Source organism: Coenobita brevimanus, chromosome 23 (genome assembly GCF_032717465.1).
Source record: "Coenobita brevimanus isolate Jiangsu-jjx chromosome 23, ASM3271746v2, whole genome shotgun sequence".
In the NCBI taxonomy this organism is placed as follows: Eukaryota; Metazoa; Arthropoda; class Malacostraca; order Decapoda; family Coenobitidae; genus Coenobita; species Coenobita brevimanus.
Genome location: NC_136976.1, coordinates 75034717 through 75057230, shown reverse-complemented (window position 1 = coordinate 75057230; position 22514 = coordinate 75034717). Strand labels below are relative to the sequence as shown.

Sequence of the window (22514 nt, the reverse complement as noted above, 5' to 3'; positions counted from 1 at the left end):
AAAAAAAAATGACAGTGGAAGTATTATACTGGTATCTATATTTGGAAAAGTTGTTTTATTGGGGATACCTGGTACAATTTTTCAATAAGTGGGAATACTTTTCCCATTTCATGCATTCTCTGTTTCATCATCAAAGGTTCCCAAGCACTTGTTCTTTATCAGTCTATTTCTGCACCTGGCACAATGACATTTTCTTCTGTGTTACTTTTGTAACCTGTGTTGATACAAAGATCCAGAATACATAAAATGGAATAAAATTACAATGCAAACTATGTAATTTGGGAAAAGGTGTAAGAACTGAAGATGGTTAGTGAGTGAGGTGGATGGGGAGAGGAGGAGGGAGAAACCAAAGATCAGTTGGAAGGAAGGACTGGAGAGATATATGAGAGCTGGGGGTGTGAGTTGGGGAGAGGGCAGTCACATGACAAAGGACAGGGCGATGTAGAGATGATTAGTCTGTGGCCACCCCTTACGGGATTAAGGCATCTGGTAATAGATTGATAGATATTTAGAAACCCTCCTAAGCCAACCAGAATATGGCTGTATGTCATAAATACAGTTACTAATTGAACTGATTAAATGATACTTCCAGAAGGATCAGAATAGCAACTTAACAAATATACTACTTGCAATCTGTGGTGAGCATTAAACAGTCCACTCTTTCAATGAAGTTCAAACTTCCTGACTGTTCCATTATTCTGCCAGCCTATCGGCTCAATGAGTGCCAAAAACAGAGGGGTATTACTGTATACAGTAATAAAATTATACCAAAAGCTTCTCTATTAATGGCATGACTTAATCCTCTATCTAAAAATGTAAAACAATCTAAAAATATAAAACACTATATACCAGTATGTACTTAAGTACTTATGTAAGGCACTTTCTCTGAACCTCAACCTACAAATGATACTAAAGGTCTTATTGTAAGTGGCATATAAATCCTCACAGTACCACCACCTAACCATTTTTTTTTTTCTTACTACACCTTGACATTCCCATCATCATCAAAATTAACATCGTGTCCTCTATATCCTAGAAAATGATAGGTTGAGGCAGGGTCCAGAAAGAAAACATTCTCATCATCATCACTGTCATCATTATGACTTTTTTTTTTTTTTTTTTCCCCCACCAAATGATCAGGTGAGGCAGGGTTCAGAAAGCAAGAACAAACACTACAGAGGAAGAACTAATCAACACCATTCCCAGTGAAATAGGTCTCTCTCTCTCTCTCTCACACACACACACACACACATACACACATTCATTCAGTATCATACAAGAGGATATCAAGGTGTAATGAGATGAACAGATAAATAAGGCAGATAACCAAGGATGAGGGGTTATGATATCCTCACAGTTACTTAGAATACAACCATTCTTTTCAACAACATTTATAATACATTTCAGCAGCAGCAACATTATATCCTCCTCCTCCTGACCTTTCCAACCTAAAAGTGTGTGAGGAAAGATCCAAAGGGGGGAGAGAGAGAGAGAGAGAGAAAGACAAAAGTCTGCTCTATACAAATTAAATGGGCCAAACTAACTGACTTATCATTCAAGTCCATGAAATCTTGTTTATGCCTGTGATTGTCATACCATTACACATACACTCAGAATAAAAGCAAAGTTGCAATTATTAACAATATTCCACAGGGCTTTGAAACTGTTACAATTCCTCTATATAGCAGCTGTATGGCATTAAAACTGGGTATAAGAAGGCATAAGCAATCCCTTAATTTCTGAGTTACTGTAGGAACACCTATAACTGTTAGCTGCAATCAGCCTACATTCCATATTATAAAAGTATATCAAGCCATGATACCAAAAGGTCAAACATGTTTAATAATTATCACATGTTTCAGATCAACAAAATGACTTGATGCTGGTCTGAGTAAAATGCTAGTGTACTTACAGAGAAAGATTTTTTAAAAATGGCAATTTGTATATGGGCCCCAGGAAAAGATTAACGATCAAGTAAAAACAAAAAGTGGGGGGGGGGGGAACACTCTATCCCATACTACACTCTTCAAGGTATGGGAAGCCTAAGACCAGGTTACTGTAATTCAGTAGATGACCAACCAACTCCCATTCATGACCCTACATAATTGAGAAACCTACTGTCCAAGATAAATCATTCACCACATACTGTACAACTTATACACATTGCTTCACTCTCCAAATAGAACACCATAACCTCCTCTCTCAGCTGACTTTCAGATTCATTTATTTACAGAATACCACAGCATGGAAAGGATTATCAAAATCCATCCATCATCCAATCCTACGTTGCCCCATGAGGAGCATAGAAGCCCAGGGCTAGGCAGTTGGTCCTGACATTTAAGATGAGAGTGACAAACCTCATCCCTGAGTGGCATTATGTGAGCAATAAACCCCAATCACCCCTTGGATATAAACCTTCAACGGCTCAATCCGACTGGAGCACAATAATTACCCACTAAACCACCAGGCGCCAAAATTTGGTTATATGGTTACCATCCAGCGTAGTACATGGTTTCCTGGTGTACAGGAAACCATTTGGCTTGTCACTCAGTGTAGAATCACCCACAGGCAGAAGGAAGAGGAAAGACTGAAGGAATGAAAGACAGAAGAGGGAGTGTAAAGTCACCTGCAGGCAGAAAGACAAGGAAAGAAAGACAGAAGGGGATGGAAGGAAAGAAGGATGGAGGAGAGGAAAGGGCAGACACCCGAGAGCAGCACTACATTGAGTGAGTGGATGGTGAGTGCCCCAACCTACCACAACCTACACAAATTGAAAAAAAGGCCATCTGGTAGAAATATTAACTAATGATTCCACCACAGGTTATGCAATGTTAAATAAACCATTTACTCCAATGATACAGTATATTGTTTACTTTTATTCTTCCCTGTATTTACTTTTTTATTCCTCTAGCAGTGAAGGGGGTTCAAGAAGGATGTGTCTAACAGTTCCAATTCAGAAATGCAATCCAAAAGTAAATAAAATAATCTAGAATACGTAATCCTTCCAAATTAATAATTCTATCCATCCAAATAAAAAATTCTATCCTAAAGTGAGCAGGTTGGTCTGGATATAAAAAAAATAAATAAAAGAGTACATAATTAAAATGAAAGGTTTAACTGTGACGAACAGAAAACATCAGTTACCGGTACTTCATATTCCATAACAATAAATTTCCTAATATTCATAAGTTCATTACTATATCAGTATTGCACTTTTATCCATACCAGGATGTGTAATCATCTTCTCTCTGCCACAACTACATGGGAAAAATAACACGATGTCTGACCAGCAGTGGCGAGTGCAAATACTGTACAATATTATGTTTACCCATATTTTACATTCATGTTTTGTGTTAATTTATTGGGCTTTAGTATGCCTTTTTTTTGGGGGGGAGGGGGTTATAACTGCATTATTCATAAATTCCCCTTATTCATAGGGGCTCTGGCTGTATTACTAGATAGTAGGAATTTTAATGTACTGTACGGTACTCATCACTGAAACTATAAGGTAGCAAAATCTGAGGTTGATCTATCTTAATGGCACTGGCACAATATTCCATAACTCGACCATCATTGATACCCATACATAATTTCTCTTATCAAAACCAAAGAAAGGCTCTTTGATCTCACTAGGAGCAAGAAACAAAGGAGAAACAATGCTCCATGAACACTCACAGAGGAAAAGTCACAGCAACAGGGAGACTGAGAAAGAGGTGAAAAGATTGGGAGGAAATATATACGAATAAGGATGGTGTGAGCTGGAGGAAGGCCAGCCTGATGGTGGATGACAGGGTGACGTGACATGGAAGAGATTTGTTTGTGGCTATCCTTTCTGGGTTTAAGGTATCTGGCAATAGCCTTTTAGACAGAGATTGACAGAGAGGTAGACAGACTGACAGACAGAGTCATGCTTCAGAATATGTAAAAAAAACAAGAAACTTGTCTTCCCCTCTACAATTTAATATTTAACCCTTATGCCTTGTATGGTGAAATTACATTATTTCACCTAGTGTGCCACAAGATGATTTTGTTCAGCTAAGGGATATTCCAGCAATCAAGGGGTTGAAAACTATCTGAATTAACTCTTGGAATGCTCAAACTTCCCTTATCTGAATAAAACTATTTGGATTTAGCCTGAACACATACCCTAGTGTGTCCATGACATCAACAGGGTCAGGCTTACTGTACAGCTGCAACTTCCATATATTACTGCCCTGACTCAGCTGTACAAATGAAGTTTTTCTCTATTGCAGCAAAATTACATGGCAATGCATCATACCAAATGATACAAGAATGATAAAACAGCTGTAACTTTCATATCTTACTGCCCAAACCCATATGTAAGAATGCAGTTTTTGCATACTACAGTTCAGCAAAATTACAGAACAATGCATCATACTAAGTGACACAAATAAGACAATGGTGCCTTTATCTCACATACATGTCGTCCTGTTTTGTCATGTCATGCTGTACTTCCATCAAGCACAACCATTCTCCATGTAAATTTACTGATCATCCACTTCTTCCAATTATTTTTTAAGCTGCACTGGCCGATGTCTTAATGATCTTGTCTCATCATCTGGCATTCCTCCTGAAATAAAGAAGCAGAAATTGCAGCACCATAAGCACTAAATGTTTTGCAACATACTGTTCTAATACTGTACAGAAGGAAACTAAAATGCAGATGACAAATGGTAATCACTTGTCAGACTGCACTGCTTGGCCTATAGAGCTATACTGTATGCACAGAGTGGTCCATATACCGTATTACTCGCCTCTTCCACTCTGCCAGCTGCTTTCTCATGTGTTGTAGGGATGGCTTGGCATTATCACTGTCTAACTTGTATCATTTATTCATTTCTTACTCCCATTACTACATCTATGCCCATACCAGCAGACTGATACACCATGGTGGCTAAGTGGATACCACTGCTGACTGCAAAGCTGCGTTAGTGCCAGGGTTCGAATCCTGGTGTGGGCAGCTGGTGTCACTTGACTTCCATCCACCCTTTGGGCCGTACTATAAAAACTAAACGCCAGTATTGCCGAATATGAGCGTCTGACGTTCCCGTGTTTCGTACCATAAATAAATTTCCTGTTCACGCCAGACGTTCATCTGCTTGGTATGGCGTAAAATAGTATTGGAATGTGACAGGAGGATAAAAGCCACAAGAGACCCCCCTTTCGTGCAACAAACATGAATATTCTTAAATACGATAGCCGGTTTTACAGTTTAAAAACACTGAACAATTCAGGAATGAAATTTTCCTTAGCAGGCTAAAATATATGAGAAATACAAGGCTGTTCATAAAATTTTACAAGACTGATGGATTCTGAAATGAATACGAGTAAACAAAAACTTCCATAGTGGCGGCGTGGCATGTAATATTGAAGAGAATAAATTGTGCTTCCTGGTTTATTTCTGACTACCTGTGTACTTTCTCAATAGATTTTTTAAACGGCATCTCTTTGAAAGTTTGTGTGCAAGCCAGTAAGCTGCCTCTAACCAACATCCTTGTGTGACAATCTTGCCCATGAAAAATCATGAATTAAATGTCGAATAAGAAACAGTGTACATAGAATATTATATTACATGACAAAAATTACACATAGAGTTGGGTCAGTGTTGGTAAATGGTTAGATAGGTTTATTTTTCATTAGCTTTAGTGTTCTCTTACGCAGCGAGTTACAGAAAAAAAAAAAAAAAAAAAAAAAAAATCTTTACCAAGTATATGCAATCACTTAAGTCCTTTATTGAAAAATACAATTCATTTTTACATCAGAATAAACTGATAGGCTGATGTAGTTAAGATGGTTACGTAAGGTTACCAGATATGAGTGAGCTGGTTGGTTAGGATGCTGGCTGAAATATTTGCCTGTTTCAATCAAGCACTCACATTCGAGCATAAGTGTGTTGCCTTTAATGCAAAATTTGTTAGTAAATGCAAATTATTTCATAAGATTTACAACAAAGAAAAAAAAAAAACGTCCTGAGGCATCTCTTTATCCCATGAGCTTTCTTTTACTTGTAAATAGCTACAGGCCTAAGGAAATGGCCTGTACCAATGAGTACCTAGGGGAGGTAACTGTGGTAACTTGGATGATGTAGTGGTCCTGTATCTCAGGATATTGGGTGAAAAACCCACCACAGGCTCAAAAGCCCATATTACAGAGATAAGCACCACAGATAAGTGCCATATGGCATCTGTCCCCAACCTTACCATACTGCTTAGGAGCCACTCTGTATGTAGCAATATACTGCATTCCCTCCTTTTGCAGAGAAAATGTAAAAATCATGTATAAGTATCAGAGAATCACATAACTAGCATCTGTTGTTTAATATCAATTATGGGGGCATCAGGCATCAGAATTCTAGTGCTACATATTCAGGCGATTTGTCTATTGCCCCAAATTTACAACATTAGTCTTCACTGTAGTCAAGGATGTGGTCTAACAAATTTCTTTTGTTTTCCATATCTATCTATCCATCACTAGCCAGATGCCTTATTCCCAGAGGTGGTAGCAATTTGTTTGAGACCATCCCCTCCTGGACTCCAGGATTAAGGCATCTCCCGTAGTTATAGATAAACAGTCAGTCAGCAATGCCAGGCTCATCTGAATGTGAACCCAGTACTGCACTCTGAAGGTCCACCATCTTTGGGGGGACAGGGAGGGTGCTGAGGGTTACCTATAGAATTGGGCAGCTTAGCCAACCAGTTATATTAGTGCCATCATGGGAAAGGTGTCCCTCTTCAGTACTGATAAGTCCATTCACCTTAACTTGGCACAGATTTTCAACCTCTGGTAACTTATTTCAGATAGCCCTGTAACAGAAAGAGACAATGTTATCACTCTATATACAGTACTTTCCATGCCATGTCTTGGTGACTACCATCATGATCTAGTATTAGGCTATTCTTACAAATCAGCATTCAAGATGGAGAGATAGAAATATTATGCCCCGTTAAGTAAAAAGGGTGAAGTTATGGACCACATCACTGCCCTAAAATGTGGAATGCTTGTACTTGCCTTGTTTGTGATCAACTGTGGAGGCATCAGAATCCGAAGAGTCCACCTCAGAGAAATAACATCCCTCTGATACGGTTCTCCTCCAATGGCGTCTGGTCCTCACTAGAGAGGAGGAAGGTGTGCCGGAAACTCGTCTGCTGCGGGTTGACTTAACAGGGGTTTCCTGATTCATACAACAGGCAGAGTCTGCAGATTCTGGGTGTTCTGTTGGAGGACATAATATCACCACCACCACCACCACTTATTTTTTTTTTAATGCAAGGAAGAACAAACCAAAGGCTAGGAGTCTGCAAACAATTCCAAGAAAGAAACAAAAATATACAACAGAATGCCAAATTCAAGATCCGTTCATTTTGAGATGCCTGGACATACTGTGTTTGTAAGACTGGAGATCATAGGAAGCAGGAAATACAGACAGAGGGAGGCAGTTCAAGAGCTGACTTTTTACATAAATGAAGGACTGGGAGTAACAGTTAACTCTTGCATAAGATGAGAGTTTGTTGCTAGACAGGTGCTACGCGCCTGTCATAGAGGTGGAGGGATGCAAGCAGACAGTTCAGAGAAGCAGTGACCATTGACTCTGCGATGGAAATGAGATGAAGATGCAACAGTGCAGCGAAGAGACAGTGGTTGAAGGGGGCCAGTATGCGGAGGAGAGTTAATGAGACGAAAAGTCTTTGATTCCACCTTGTTGAGAAGTGCTGTATGTGGGGAGCCTCCCCACACGAGTTGTACTCTAACCAAGGACAAATAAAACCCATGTATAAAGTCAACAACTGTACAGGGGTAAAGCAGGTACTGAGTTGGCTTAATACATCTAATCTCTTGGATGCAGACTTAACAAAAGATGTAATCTTTCTATGATGAAACTTCAGGTACGTTTAAGGATGATGCAGGATCAAGCTGGGTATTATTAAACATTAGTGGGTACTCCTGTGGATGATTCTGTCGGGTTGATAGGTGTAAGAACTGAGTCTTTGGTGCACTGAAAACCAGATTATTTTTAAGCAAGTCAGCCATTAGGCATGCCACAGCCTCATCCCTTGTTTGTTAAGTAACTGCTGAGATGGTCATTGCAGGAACTGAATGGAATGATGAAGAGTGGAATTATCAGCGTATGCCAGTCCCCCTAATTTACAGTAAAAGTTGTATGGAAAGATGTGATACAGTGGTACTGGAACTTATCCCTGACTTACAATGAGAATTGTAATTTGGAGTGTTTTAATCCACTGGGCTACCATGCACTAATAAAGTCTATCTATCTATAGCTAGATGCCTTAATCCCAGAAGGAGGATTTTACATTCTATTTTTACTACCACCAGGAGTGGTAGGTGGTGGCAACTATCATCCACACACTTGCTGTAGTGCTGCCTACTTCTTCCTTCCTACTGCTGTGTACTTCTTCCTCCTCCTCATCATCATCATCCAGACCTCCTTTCCCACCCTAGAGCAGGGTAAGGAGTGGCACATCCAGACAGCCTGAGTTTGCCCAGTCCAATGGGCCATGCTTCCATTCACTGAACATTCAAGCCCCCAAAATCCTGGCTCTATCTGATACACCAAAAACACTCACCACATTCTGTAGCTTCACTTAAATGTATCTGAGTCAATCTGGACGCTGACACATCAACCCGTGGATTGCACAATTACCTCTTTTTATCCCACCCCATGGTGTGAAAAAAAAAAAGTTTATTATAAACTTGAAGATAAACATCCAGGGCATTATCTGGTAAAAAAAAAAATAATAATAATAATAATCTCTCTCTCGCCATCTTTGCGTAGGGCCATGCATAAGTTTACATGGAGGAGTAGTGAAAAAAAAATTGTTTTTGTTTATTATAAACTTCATCCACCATATCTCTCCACCTTCTCCTTGGCCTACCTCACCTCATTCCTGCTTCAAGTTCGCTCAGATATACCTTTTTCACCACTATATGGTTATCCATTCTCTCTACATGACCATATCATCTCAGTACACTCTCTCCGAGTCTTGTGTCCACAGACTTCCTCACTCAACATCTTTCACAAATCACATTATTTCATATCCTATCCACTCTCTGCACTCCATATACATTCCTCAGCAGTCCTATCTCCATTGGTCTCACTCTTTTCATTTTCATGCCACACCATAGTCTCGCATCCATATGTTAAAGCTGGCACTAACACTCCTTCACGTAAGCCTCGTGCAGCTGCAACACTCAAGCCTCTGTTTCTAATCATGGCCTTCATAGCACCAGATGCTTTCCTTCCTTGTGTCACCCTACTTTCCACTTCGTTTGCAAATTTTCCTCTCTTTTCTATCACTGTACCCAGGTATTTGAACTCTCTCACCAATTCCAGTCTCTCTCCATTCACTGTAACATCACACTGGGATTTACCTTCTCTCAATAACCATCACTTTACTCTTTTCTGCATTTACTTTCAAGGCACGACACTCACAGACAATGGCAAAACTCTGCACAAGTCTACCAAGTTCTTGTGCGGTATTTGCAAGTAGCACTGCATCATTCGCATACAACAAATTTGAGATATTCCATTCATAACTGTAGGGAAGAGTAAAGTGATGGTCTTTGAGAGAGGTGAAGTCAGTGAATGTACAGCGAGGTTGAACGGTGAGGAATTGGAAAATGTGAGTATGTTTAAGTACTTGGCTAGTGTGATGAGTAAGGATGGAGGTTTGGAGGGTGAAGTGCTTGAAAGGGTACAGCAGGGAAGAAAAGTTGCTGGTTCCTTGAAAGCAGTGATAAGAAACAGGGAAGTGAGCATGGAAGTGAAAAAGTTACTATATGACAGTATTGTGATACCAACTCTAACGTATGGAAGTGAAGCTTGGACGTTGTTGGAAGGACACAAGTCAAGAGTGACAGCAGTGGAAATGAGTTATTTAAGAGGAGCCTGTGGGGTCACATGGAGAGACAGGCTGACGAATGAGGATATAAAGGAGCGTTGTGGTGTGGATGTAGATGTGATAGGAAGCGTTATGAGGAACACACTGAGGTGGTTTGGCCATGTGGAGAGGATGGAGGGTGAAAGACTGACGAAGAGAGTGTATGTGAGTGAGGTGGAGGGGGAAAGAGGGAGGGGGAGGCCGAGGATGAGATGGAGGGATGGGGTGGAGAGGTATATGAGAGAGGGAGGTGTGAGTTGGGAGCAGTGCAGTGAAATGGCGGAGGACAGGGTGATGTATAGGCGATTTGTTTGTGGCCACCCCAAACAGGATTGAGGCGTCTGGCAATAGATAGATGGAAATGTTCATTATCAATGCCATCCCTCTCTCCTTCCTTCATCTTTATAATTCTCCGTCTGCCCTCCTCTCTTCCTATTCCTTCCATACTTCCTGTGTCTTTTTATTAATATACTTTCCACTTCAGGTGGCTCTACATAATGAAAAGCCTAAAGGTTTCCTGTACCCCAAGAAATCATTTACAACACAGGGTAAAAACAATATCAGTAAATAATGGAGTGTTATGAAGCCTAGTATGGTACCCACATTAACTGGGTGTGGAGACACAGACGTGACATCCATCTGGGAATGTCACCTTTAAACTCTTCACGGCACCTTGCTGTGGCGAGTCGCTGTCCACCACAAGGAAGCATTAATTCATTGCATGGAATGGCCCTGCAGGGGCAACTGCTTGCCTGTGGTTGAAAGGTCCGCTAAACCAGACACACTGGGGTTACTTAACAACAAATACTGCCAGATGATTTTACTCACCTTTAGAGACCTGTACAGTGAAACAGTTAAGAGTCTCCACTGGCCTTTTCAAGAAAACCTTTCTTGAGTTAAACTGTCAACTGGCAGCAAGATCAGGATAAAGCATGTCATTACAGTATAATAAAGTAGTAAAGTAGTTGTTGTCCCAGGCTTATCTGAACATAAATGAGGTGGATTGCTGGCTAAAGCTGCCCTTGCACAGTCCACTATCATTTCAGGAGGGAGGGATGAAATTTATAAACAGAATATAATAAAAGCCTCCTCAGCACAAAAGTACAACCCTAAGACTACATTACCTGATATTGTCTCTTCTGCTGTTCGTGCCTGGAGTCTTGAGGATGCTCTCACTGGTGTAAGGCTGAACTTTCTCTTGATCCTTGTACTCTGACAAAAATATAACCATAGATATGTTAAATGCAAAGTAGTTTTCCAATGAATGTACTGTGTAAATTAAGGTAGGTATAACCACAGATGTGTTAAATGCAAAGTAGCTTTCCAATGAATGTCCATCCATCCATCATCCAATCCTACATTGCCCCATGAGGAGCGTAGGAGCCTGGGGCTAGGCAGTTGGTCCTGACATATAAGATGAGGGTGACCAGCCTCACTCATCCCTGAGTGGTATTACATGAGCAATCAACCCCAACCACCCCTTGGATATAAACCTTCACCGGTTCAATCCGACTGGAGCGCAATAATTACCCACTAAAACCACAAGGTGCCAAAATCTGGTTATATGGTTACCACCCAGCATAGTAAATGCTTTCCTGGTGTACAGGAAACCATTTGGCTTGTCACTCAGTGTAGAGTCACCCACAGGCAGAAGGAAGAGGAAAGAATGAAGGAAAGAAAGACAGAAGAAGGAGTGTAAAGTCACCCGTAGGCAGAAGGACAAGGAAAGAATGAAGGAAAGAAAGACAGAAGAGAATGGAAGGAAAGAAGGATGGAGGAGAGGAAAGGGCAGACACCCGAGAGCAGCACTACATCGAGTGAGTGGATGGTGAGCGCCCCCACCTACCACAATGTACTTTGTAAAATACTGTAGATACAGTTGATTTCCTTTGGAAGTTGTTTCATTATAATGTTCATCATCATCATCATCATCCTGTCATTTTTTTTTGCCCTGTCAGAACACTATAGGCTCAGGGCCTGGCTAATTAGTCTCAACATTTAAGGTGAGGGTTACTGTTGAATTACTAACGGTAGTTTTTCTCAATTGAAGTTGCTTGTGATTCATTATGAATGTTCTTTGAAGTCAGAAATAAGTGTTTTTGCTTCTGACCTCATCATGAATAAAAACTATAATTCACTTTACTTCACTTAAAGCAGTATTCTGCCAACACTTATCCTACATTGTAAAAAAGGATTGCCTGTAACCATCCACAATATTGCTGCAGTCAATTTTCCAATAACTATCATAATCTTATCCAAAATTACAACATATGAGGGATAAAATCCACATGGTAGGACAATGGAAGCTATTAAAACAATGTCCAGTAACAGGGACTATGAATCCTGTCACTCAACAACTATTACTACATATTCTTTGCTTTTCACAGACTAGACCAGCTATATGCTAGTAAGGAAGTTCACAGTTATGTTATTCTGACACCTGTTGCCTAGTTTTCTGAACAACCATGGTTTTACTGTAACTGGAGAAGTCTCACCCTATCAGGTACTACACATATCAAACATTACTACAGAATATGTAAGACAACACTTCTAACAAAAATTTATTCATGTATCTATCTATTTACCTACAGTACGGTATAACTAAACACTTAATCCCAGAGGTGGTGGCCATGAAAAAACTGCTATTTCACTGTCCTCTGCTACCAAGCTGCCCTCCTTCCAACTCAAACCACCCTCACTTATAAATCTCTCCACCCAGTCTCTCCCTCCCCCCTCAACATTTCTCACATACAATTCTCCTAGTCAGCCTCTCATCTCATTCTCCATACTCCACATGGCCAGACTATCTCTTGGTGCCCGTACCACTTTCTAGCACACCCACATCATTATCAATATCCTCCTTAACTTCCTGATTTGTTTGCCTGTCTCTCAACATAACTCAACAAGCTCCTTTCAGATAACTCATTTCCTTTCCAAACCAAACTTATCAAACTGTAAACCAAGTCTGGCTTTATTTACCTCTATTCTCGAGGAAGGCGTCATGGATCTGGCTCTCAATCTGGCACTGCGTCTCACAGGGCTGGGTGAAGTCTGGGATGATGCAGTTATAATTGCCACATCCACTTCAGGGACACCATTATTTACCTCTCTACCATGCACTTCAGACTCCTCTTTTTCTGAGCACTGGTTTTCAGTCATTCTCCTGTGTTCCTCTGATGGTGAGACTTTGCTCTGTGTGTTGTTCTGTGCAACATCCTTCATGATGAGACTTTTTGTAATGGCCGATACTTTGACAGGTAGAGTATTAGTTGATGCGGAATTTTCCTTACTCTCACAGGGTTCTTCAGTAAGCATTTTTGACAATGTTCCCTCAGTCTTACACACTTTCTCTGATTCTGCATCTGTAAGTGAAGAATCTGATTCTGCTTCCTTTCGCCTGTTACTCCTAGTGATTCTAAGGGACTGAGAAGCTGCTGTCATGTTGCTAACATTCCCTACATTTTCCTTAGTTTTACAAACAGGGTTTTCTTTTAAATCTGATGATACTGTCACATTACTATCAGATATACTGCCACTAGAATGTCTGCCAGGCTTTGCAGAAGAACTTTGGGCAACTGCTTCCCAGCTGTTTCCTGCAGACTTACTGCTTCTCAAATTCTTCCCCAAAATCTCTGCCTCTAAATCTAACCCAAAATCACAGACACTGACACTTTCGGTGCCTTTGGCTTGCTTTCTGACTGAACTACCTTTCCCTGGTGTTCCAGGTGCACCCTGGCTCCTAGACCTTGATCTTTCCTGGGATGAATTAGTACTGAGCAGGCTCCTGGATTTAGCAACAGATCTACTGGATTTCCTGAGTGGCGTACTCTCATCTTGTTCCTCAGGTATCATCTTCTGTGGGGACCTGATGCCTCCACTGTTTCTCCTTGCCCCCCATCCTTGCATGTTGATGAGGGACAGCTGTTTTTTGTTTACTTCGGAGCCACAGAGCTGACCTTCACTGCTTCCTATCTCAAGATCATCACTGGCAGCTGGTGACATAAGTTCACATTCTTCATCGCTAACCTCAGGGCTGATAATTAGCTCTTTGGTTAATACAGTCTTGGATACACAGTTAGCTTTTAGGTGTGGAATGGCAGGGAGGAGGGCAGAATCACGCTTATTACTATCTAGACTATCTTTCTTATCACCCTTTACACGTGACAGTCTGCCTAAGGAGTATGTTAGTGTCTTGGGAGAAACTCGAGAACTAACCTCCTTGACACTGCCATCACTGCTAAGTTTGGGAGAGTCATTATAGTACAAAAATTCATCATTGCCCTCCAGACCAGATGTAGAGAGAACCTCCAACTCCTCTCCCTCTTCCTCCTCCAAATACTCCGTGGAATGATTCAAATTATCATTCATATTATCAGTAATGCATTCATCTTCTTCAGTTTCTATTCCACTAGACATTTCTCCTCTGCTTACGTACTCTGATCTGACATCACAACAGCTGTCACCACCATGAGTTACGAGCTCTTGATCTTTGACAATCTTTTCCAAACAGCTGCCACCATCATCACTTTCATTACCCTTCTTTTTGTATTTGATTTCTTCTCGTAGTTGCTGTGAACTTAAATTATTTGAACTTGTGTTGTTTTGGTCACTGATATTTTCTGCATCATTTTTCAAACTGAAGTTACTATTAACCAAATTCCGCTGCATTTCTGAATTTTCAGTTTCACCACAAAGTCCAGCTTTAGCAAAAAGATCCACAGATGTGCTTTTATCAGAGTGATGTAGATTAAAGCATGTGGATATTAATGCACGCTGCCCTTTACTAGTCCGGAACAAAATTTCAGAATCTGAAGAAGACAAAGTTTGCCTGTTCTGGCTCCTTGTGCTAATGACAGCACCTGAAGTACCATCACTAGTTTTTGTACTTACAGATTTATACTTTGCGCTCTCATTCTCACTGCATGTGGCTCCTAATCCTTGTGCCTGACTGGTGTTAAGACTCCTCTGTGATTTCTGGCAGGTCATTCCAGTTATTTCTAAGGTCCTCCTGCGTCGTCTCTTCCTTGCTGGTGACACATCCGAGTCTGAAACTTCATTTAATTCACAAGACACACAAGTTTTCCTTAAGTTGCGAGTCCGCCTCTTAACTTTGGGTATGGGGTCCTCCGAGGCATCACTGCCAGCTTCATAAGCTTCATCTCCCCCTGTCATGAACTCTTCTTTTGATTCTTCAACTAATGATTCATTCCCAATATTTTTTATTACAAAATCAATGTCTGATTCCTCATCTACTGGTTCTACTCCAACGGTCACATTGGTAGGGTAACTACCTGAATCAGGAACGTTTTTGCTGGTAGTTTCTAAACAAACTTTCTCAACTTCACAGGAGTCTGAGTGAGCAATTTTTGAGGAATGTGAGCTACAACTCTCTGTAGGGAGTTCTACTAGCTCAATTTCTGAAGATACATTCCTTTCAACCAAAGGTATAATTGAAGACCCTGCATCCTCTGTCTCATAATCACTAGCTTTGCAAGTCTTGGCATCTTTGCCAATACCAGTACCAGTTTCCTCATGCATCACTTCATCTGTATACTGATTTCTCTGTTTCTCAGTACTTTCCCTATTTGTTAATTTGGAGTCAGTGATACTGACACCTTGTAATTGCTTAGTTTCAGACTTAGTGCCATTTTTCACCAAGTTTTCCTCTGTAATCATATCTGCCTCATGACTCATTTCATTATTCTTGTTCTCAGCTTCAGCATTCACTTCTTTATCTGCCATCATCTCAGCATCTTCATAACCAGATATTTCATGCTCACTTTCAAGACATTCATCTAATTTATCAACATCAGATCTTTGACTGTCATTTTCCATACCACAAATGCCATCAACAAGCTTCTTGTAAAAGTACTCAACCTTCCCATCTTCCACAGAGTTTTTTGTTCCATCACTTCTACCCTCACCATCCATACCATTCTGCAAAGAGGTTTCATCACCACCTTCAACTACAGATTTTTCTCGGCTAGTATTGATGACAGCAGTTCCATCAGATGCCTTACATGTACCTTTCATAGGAGTGTCTGCTTTGGGGGCATCCTCCACAGTTTCAGTACTTTCAGGATTTTCAAGATGCTCACCATCACATCCAAATTTCTGGTTACCAGTACTCATTTCCTTTTGTTCCACAGTCATGAGGGAAAAATGCTGAGGGCCATCTTCATTTAGGGGACCTTCCTTTTTATTCTTGGGAACTTCCTTTTCATTTGTGGTATCTTCCTTTTCATTTGTGGTACCATCTTCCTTTTCATTTGTGGGATCTTCCTTTTCATTTATGAGATCTTCCTTTTCATTTGTGGGATCTTCCTTTTCATTTGTGGGATCTTCCTTTTCATTTATGAGATCTTCCTTTTCATTTGTGGGATCTTCCTTTTCATATGGAAGACCTATGTTTTCATTTGAGGGATTTTCCTTTTCATTTGGGGGACCCTCCTTTTCATTTGAGGGACCTTTTTCATCTAGGGGACCTTCCTTGTCATTTGAGGGACCTTCTTTTTCATTTTGGAGACCTTCCTTTTCATCTGGGGGATCTTCCTTGTCATTTGGGGGACCTTTTTCATTTTGGAGACCTTCCTTTTCATCTGGGGGATCTTCCTTGTCATTTGGGGGACCTTCTTTTTCATTAGGGGGATCCTCCTTTTCATATGGGTGACCTTCCTTTTCATCTGGGGGATCTTCCTTGTCATTTGGGGGACCTTTTTCATTTTTAAGACCTTCCTTTTCATTTGGGGGATCTTTCTTTTCATTTGGGGGATTTTCCTTTTCATTTGGGGGATCTCCCTTACCATTTGGAGGAATTCCCTGATCATTTGGGGGATCTTTTTCATTTAGGAGTTCCTCCTTTTCATATGAGGGATCTTTCTTCTCAATTTGGGGGTCTTCTTTTTTATTATGGGGATCTTCCTTCTCCACATCTCTGGAATCTCCACCATATTCACGAATCAGGTAATTTGACACCTTAAGTGCTTTATCCACGAGGGAAGAACGTCGAGGGCTGTCTTTGTCTTTGGGATCTTCCTCTTCCTCACTATCTACTGGCTCCTCTTTAACATGTATATCATTTAGAAGGATCTCTCGCAGACCCTGGATGCTCGTTTTCCGACCAGTGTCCTTCAAAATAGTCTGTAGGACAATCTCAATATCTTTCTCTGTGTCAGAACTTGATATTTCATCTACTTCTTCATCATCTACAGAGTTCACGGATGGAAGAGACTGACTGCATCCATCAGCACATAAGTAACTTTGACTTGCTGCAATACTTCTGACATCATCTTCCTTGCTTTCTCTTGTAGTACCGGTATCTTGAACATCATTTGATTCTTCAGAGTCTCTGTTTTTATTAACGTCACCAATAAGGGTACATGCTTCCTTGTCATTCTGAGTACGATCTTGATGACTGCTTCCTTTTGGAACTGAGGTATTAGATCTATAAAGGTTATTAAACATCCGATTTACTGAATTCCCATCAGATTTATGATCTGCTTGAGACAGCACTGAATCTGAATAATCTGTTTTCTTTTGGGTTGCATCTTGATCTATATCATGCTGCTTTTCCTTCCATTTCAGGACCTCTTCTTCCTGCTTAATTATTTTTTCAACTTTCCTCTGTATTTCCGCAGCCTTGAGCTTTTTGTGGTAGGCCTGGGTCTCCTCATCAGTGAACATCTTGGTTTTTTCATCACAGGGAACAATGTCATCCTCTGAACCCGATGCCTCATCAATGTCACTCCAGTCACTGTGCCTCCGCCTCCTTCTTGAGACCCTAGGTATAGGTGCCTCCTTCACTGAAATAATCTTGAGGTCTGAATCAGAATCATCAGCATTTCTAGCACTTCCACTTCGCTGTGTTTTTTCTTTGAGTGATTCAGTGTAACTACCTTCATTCTTAACCTCACACACCGTTCCTTCAAAACTATTTTCACTTCTGTCATCATCTAAGTGAACTTCATCCTTCTCATCATCATCTCTGACTGGCCGAAACTCATTTTCTAACACATAATCACTTTCAACTACTTCATTCTTTTCTATCCTCACATCAAGCCCATTTGCATTTACACCTCTGGCATTTTTCTTTGATACTTTATGCATACCTGTATGAGCTTTAGCTGACATATCCTTTATTTTCCCCAACTTTTTAAGATTACCAGGAGAAGGTTTAGGTTTCAGTGCTGTTCCATTCCTTGCTAGAAGTGTGTCCTCATAAACAATTTCAATGCTGTCATTATGAACTTCACAGCTCCCATCCACATTACTCAGTGCCTTTTCAGAATCTCTAATGAAGCCTCTTCCATCCTTAGATTGTCTTACATGGGAGGATGCAGCTCTCTTTTGTTTTGGATAGCTTTTGTTACTGACTACACTGCTTTCATTTTCATCTATCTTACACTCAGGTTCCTCTTCATCACCTGAGCTGTCTGATTCACCTCTCTTTGCAGCATACTTCCTTAGTACTTTGTGTTTATACTCTCTGGTGCTACCATCATCATCATCATCTGTACTTTTATCTGTTTCACTGTCATCCTCATCTGAATCAGAATCTTGCCTCTCTGATGTTATGATCCTTAAGCATTTGTCTTTCTTCCTATTAGTTTCATTTTTAAATACTGGTAATACAAGAGATTCAGCTTCACTCTTACTTGATTCTTCTTTCAGGTTTCTGATTTTTATTTCCCCTCCACTGGCATCACATTTCCGGACTGTTTCTAAGTTTATAGGCCTATCCTGATTTTCCTCTAGTTCTTCATCACTGTCACTGTCAGTTTTGGTTTGTAACATTTTCATTATATCAGCCATGTTCACCTTCTCTTCACTGGTGTCACTTCCTATCTCATCTTTTGCAGTAATATTCACTCTCTCCTCATCATCACTCTCAGGTTCTTCTTTCATTGGAAAGTGACTCATGGTCTCCTTTGTTTCATCACTGTCACTTTCAGATTCCTTCTTCGTTGATAAGTGGCTCATGATCTCTCTCAGCTCATCATTGTCATTGTCACTTTCGTATTCCTCCTTCATAGTTTCAACCTTCACCACACAGTGATCATCATCAGATTCAATGTCACTACCAGACTCTGCCTTTATATCAAGACTTTCAGATTCTCTGTCACTCTCTTCACTTTCATCCCAAACATCACATTCAACTGTTCTGAAATTACCTATACTTTCCTCTGTGAGAATATTACTTGCAACACTGTCTCTCACAGTCTCTTTCAAATATGCACTCTTTGCTACAACTAACTGAGTGTCTTGGCTCTGTACACCAAAGTTTAGGAAATCCTTTCGTCTCCTTGCTATTGTCTTGGAGGCTTCTCCAGATGAATTGGGCACTCTCCCATCTTTACCTTCCATACTGATGACTGTAAAACCGGAGACATTTTGTTCAGGTTTCAGATGATCTGCCAACACATTTTTAATTATTCTTGACTTGGTCTTGTCTTCACTGCTCAACAAAACTGGCTTTGTTTTGTCTGACCTATGCTCATTAGCAGTTAATCTTTTTTTGTTCTCCTTTGATTTGCCTTTCTTGGATTTAACACTGATCTTGTCTGGTATTTGTTGAAAACTATAAAGTATATTTCTGTCCTCCTCTGACTTCCCCTTCTTGGGTTTAACATTGATATGGCCAGGTATTACACCATGTTCTTTAGATGGTAACACTGACTGATCACTTACAGCTGCACTGCCCTGCCCAAAATCACTTAATTTTCTTTTGCTATCCTTTGATTTGCCACTCTTTGATTTAACAGTGACATCTGGTTCTACATTGTCTTCTTCAGCTGGTAGAGAATCATCCTGTAAGATGGAAGATGACAAACTACTTGGCTTTGTCTTCTTACCTGCAAAGTCTTTTAATTTCTTTTGACCAGTTTTTGCCTTCTTAATTTTCTTTACTTTCTGTACAACCATTACTGGGTTTGCCTTTACTTTCTTGTCTCCATACTCTACTTTCTTTTTCTTCTTTTTAACTATGCCTTCTCCTTCCTCTACTTTCTTCTTGCTTACATTTATGTGGTTTCTCTTTGTCTCAAATATCTCTGGTATGGTAATGTTTTCTCCAATCAAATCACTTTCCTTTCTCCTCTCTTCTTTTTTCTTTTTCTTTTTGGCATCAGGTTGCAAATGACATACCTCATCCTGATTCACAAGTACAACTGTTTTTTCTTCCATTTCCTCCACAACTTCCTTTTTACCCTTTTTCTTCTTTTTCTTTTCGGGACTCATTTTCTCACCTGACATTTTGAACTGTTTGGATTTTTCTTCAACAATCTGTACCTGTGCTTTCTTTTTCTTCTTTTTACTAGGAACATCTGTTTCTTGATCTCCTGAGGAAATTTCTTTAACAATCTGTACCTGTGCTTTCTTTTTCTTCTTTTTACTAGGAATATCTGTTTCTTGATCTCCTGAGGAAATTTCTTTTCTCTTTTTACTTACTGCACTTGTATTGGTTATGGAACTGTCTCTTTCTGCAAATTCATACCTCACCAGTGCATCCTGCATACATACATTTGGATGCAATTTATTTATCATTGTCTTTCCTTCCTCTGGTTTGTAACTCAAAGCTTCATTCTCATTTATTATTCTGTCTATTCTTCTTAACTTTTTCTTAGGCAAACTTCTTTCCTCTATTCTGAAACTCTGGACTCCACTCTCCCTTACAGTTCTCGCTGCTCTTCTCATCTTTTTCTTTGGCACACTTCCTTCCTCGTGTCTAGAGCTCTCTGGTCCACATTCACTAACAGTTCTCTCTGATTTTCTTGACTTTTTCTTAGGCATGCTTCCTTTCTCTATTTTGGAATCCAAGGTTCCACTCGCTTTTCTCTTTACTTTTTTTGACCTTTTCTTCAGCACATTTTTAATACTGTTTGTGTCTTTGCTTTTAACAATTTCAGATGCTCCCTCATATGTTTCTGTCACAAACTTTCTGCCCTTTTTTTTAAGCACACCTTCAGTACTGTTAAGAGTTTTGCTATGTGGTGTACCTCCAGCTATGTGAGCTTCAGGACAAGTTCTTTCATTATTTGTTTGCATTTTAATCAAACCTTTTTGGCTAATACTGTCTTCACTGTATTCAAGTGAAACACATTTATCTTGCGCTACAGGTCTCTTGGGAAGAACCACTTTGTTTTTCTTCTTTTTACTTAGTTCTTGGTTAGCTTGGCCTGCTGTTGGTATTGCTAAGTCTTCACCATACAAAGCCTGAAAAGAAAAGTGTAATGACTTACTCATACACTCTGGTACAGACTTAAGTTTACTGAAAGTCAACAATGGATTTTCATATTGAAATATCATCATCATCATCATCATCCCAACCACTTTTTCCCACCGACGGATGGGGTAAGGTTGGGTCCAGAGAGTAAGAACAAACCTAATGGAGAAAGAACTCTCAACAGCATACCCAATGAAAAGGGCCATACTCTCATTCGGACACCAGTCACAGCCACATAAATTCTGACTCTACTGTACTTCTTAGGCATAACCATCCCAATTTATGCACTTCACATTCTCTTATCTGCTACCTCACCAATCTCTTGGATGGGAATTCAGATTTGAAGGTGATCATCATCATCCAGACCTCCTTTCCCGCCCAAGGGCATCACTCTACTGTGAGTGAGTGGATGGGGATCATGACACTACTTATAACTGGGTACCATTTACTACACATAGGTTAAGCACTGAATCCCACCTTATGGCCACTGGTTGACGTCAGGGATTTTGGTCACAAAGTTCTACACACTGAACAGAGTCCTCTATATAACAGTGACACCTTAATATCTCAAGAGGAAAGTGCATTGCAAAAAATTCATCCATCCATCCATCTGCCTCACGAGAAGTGTAGGAGCCCAGGGTTAGGCAAGTTGGTCCTGACATTTAAGATAAGAGTGACCAGTCTCACTCATCCCTCAGTGGCATTATGTGAGCAATAAACCACAACCACCCTTGGATACAAACCCACAATGGCTCAATCCAACTGGAGCGCCTTAATTACCCACTAAACCACCAGGCACCACAATTTGGTTATATGGATGCCACCAGTGTAGTAAATGGTAGCAGCAGTAGTAGTAGTTGTTCCCTAGGCAGTCTGGCCAAACAGCCCCAAGTCCCTAAGGAAGGCCACGGCGGAGACCGGGCTTTCCCACAGAGCTCTCAATGAGTGTATGTTGTGTTGTTGGTGTAGGCGATTGTGTGCAATGCAGTCTTCCATAATGTGCTTAATAGTATGAGGTGCTGTGTTGCATCCTGGAAAGGCATCAGCGATGGAGTCATCCAGCCTCTTCTGATAACTCAAGAGGGCTGGATGACGCCCACATCTCAGCCTGGTGTACCGGAAACCATTTGGCTTGTCACTCAGTGTAGAGTCACCCATACGCAGAAGGAAGAGGAAAGAATGAAGGAAAGAATGACATAAGAGGGAGCGTAAAGTCACCCATAAGCCGAATGAAGAGGAAAGAATGAAGGAAAGAAAGACAGACGAGGAAGGAAAAGAAGAAAGGGCAGGCACCCAAAAGCAGCATCACATTGAGTGAGTAGATGGTGAGCGCCTCCACCGACCTATAATAAAATTCATCATGATCATGACAATTT

General features: G+C 40.5%; 1 protein-coding gene across 1 annotated transcript in view; it reads right to left on the bottom strand.

Annotated features, from left to right (window-relative positions):
• Positions 1-158: 158 nt before the first annotated feature.
• LOC145392807 (uncharacterized) overlaps positions 159-22514 on the bottom strand; it is a 31685-nt gene continuing 9329 nt past the window's right edge. Inside the window, exons 6-9 of the mRNA XM_080267093.1 lie at positions 16385-21128; positions 12897-16093; positions 11042-11129; positions 159-214 (exon numbers count right to left, since the gene is read on the bottom strand). Coding sequence (XP_080123219.1) covers positions 159-214; positions 11042-11129; positions 12897-16093; positions 16385-21128 — 8085 coding nt within the window. The remainder of the gene's footprint in view (positions 215-11041; positions 11130-12896; positions 16094-16384; positions 21129-22514) is intronic.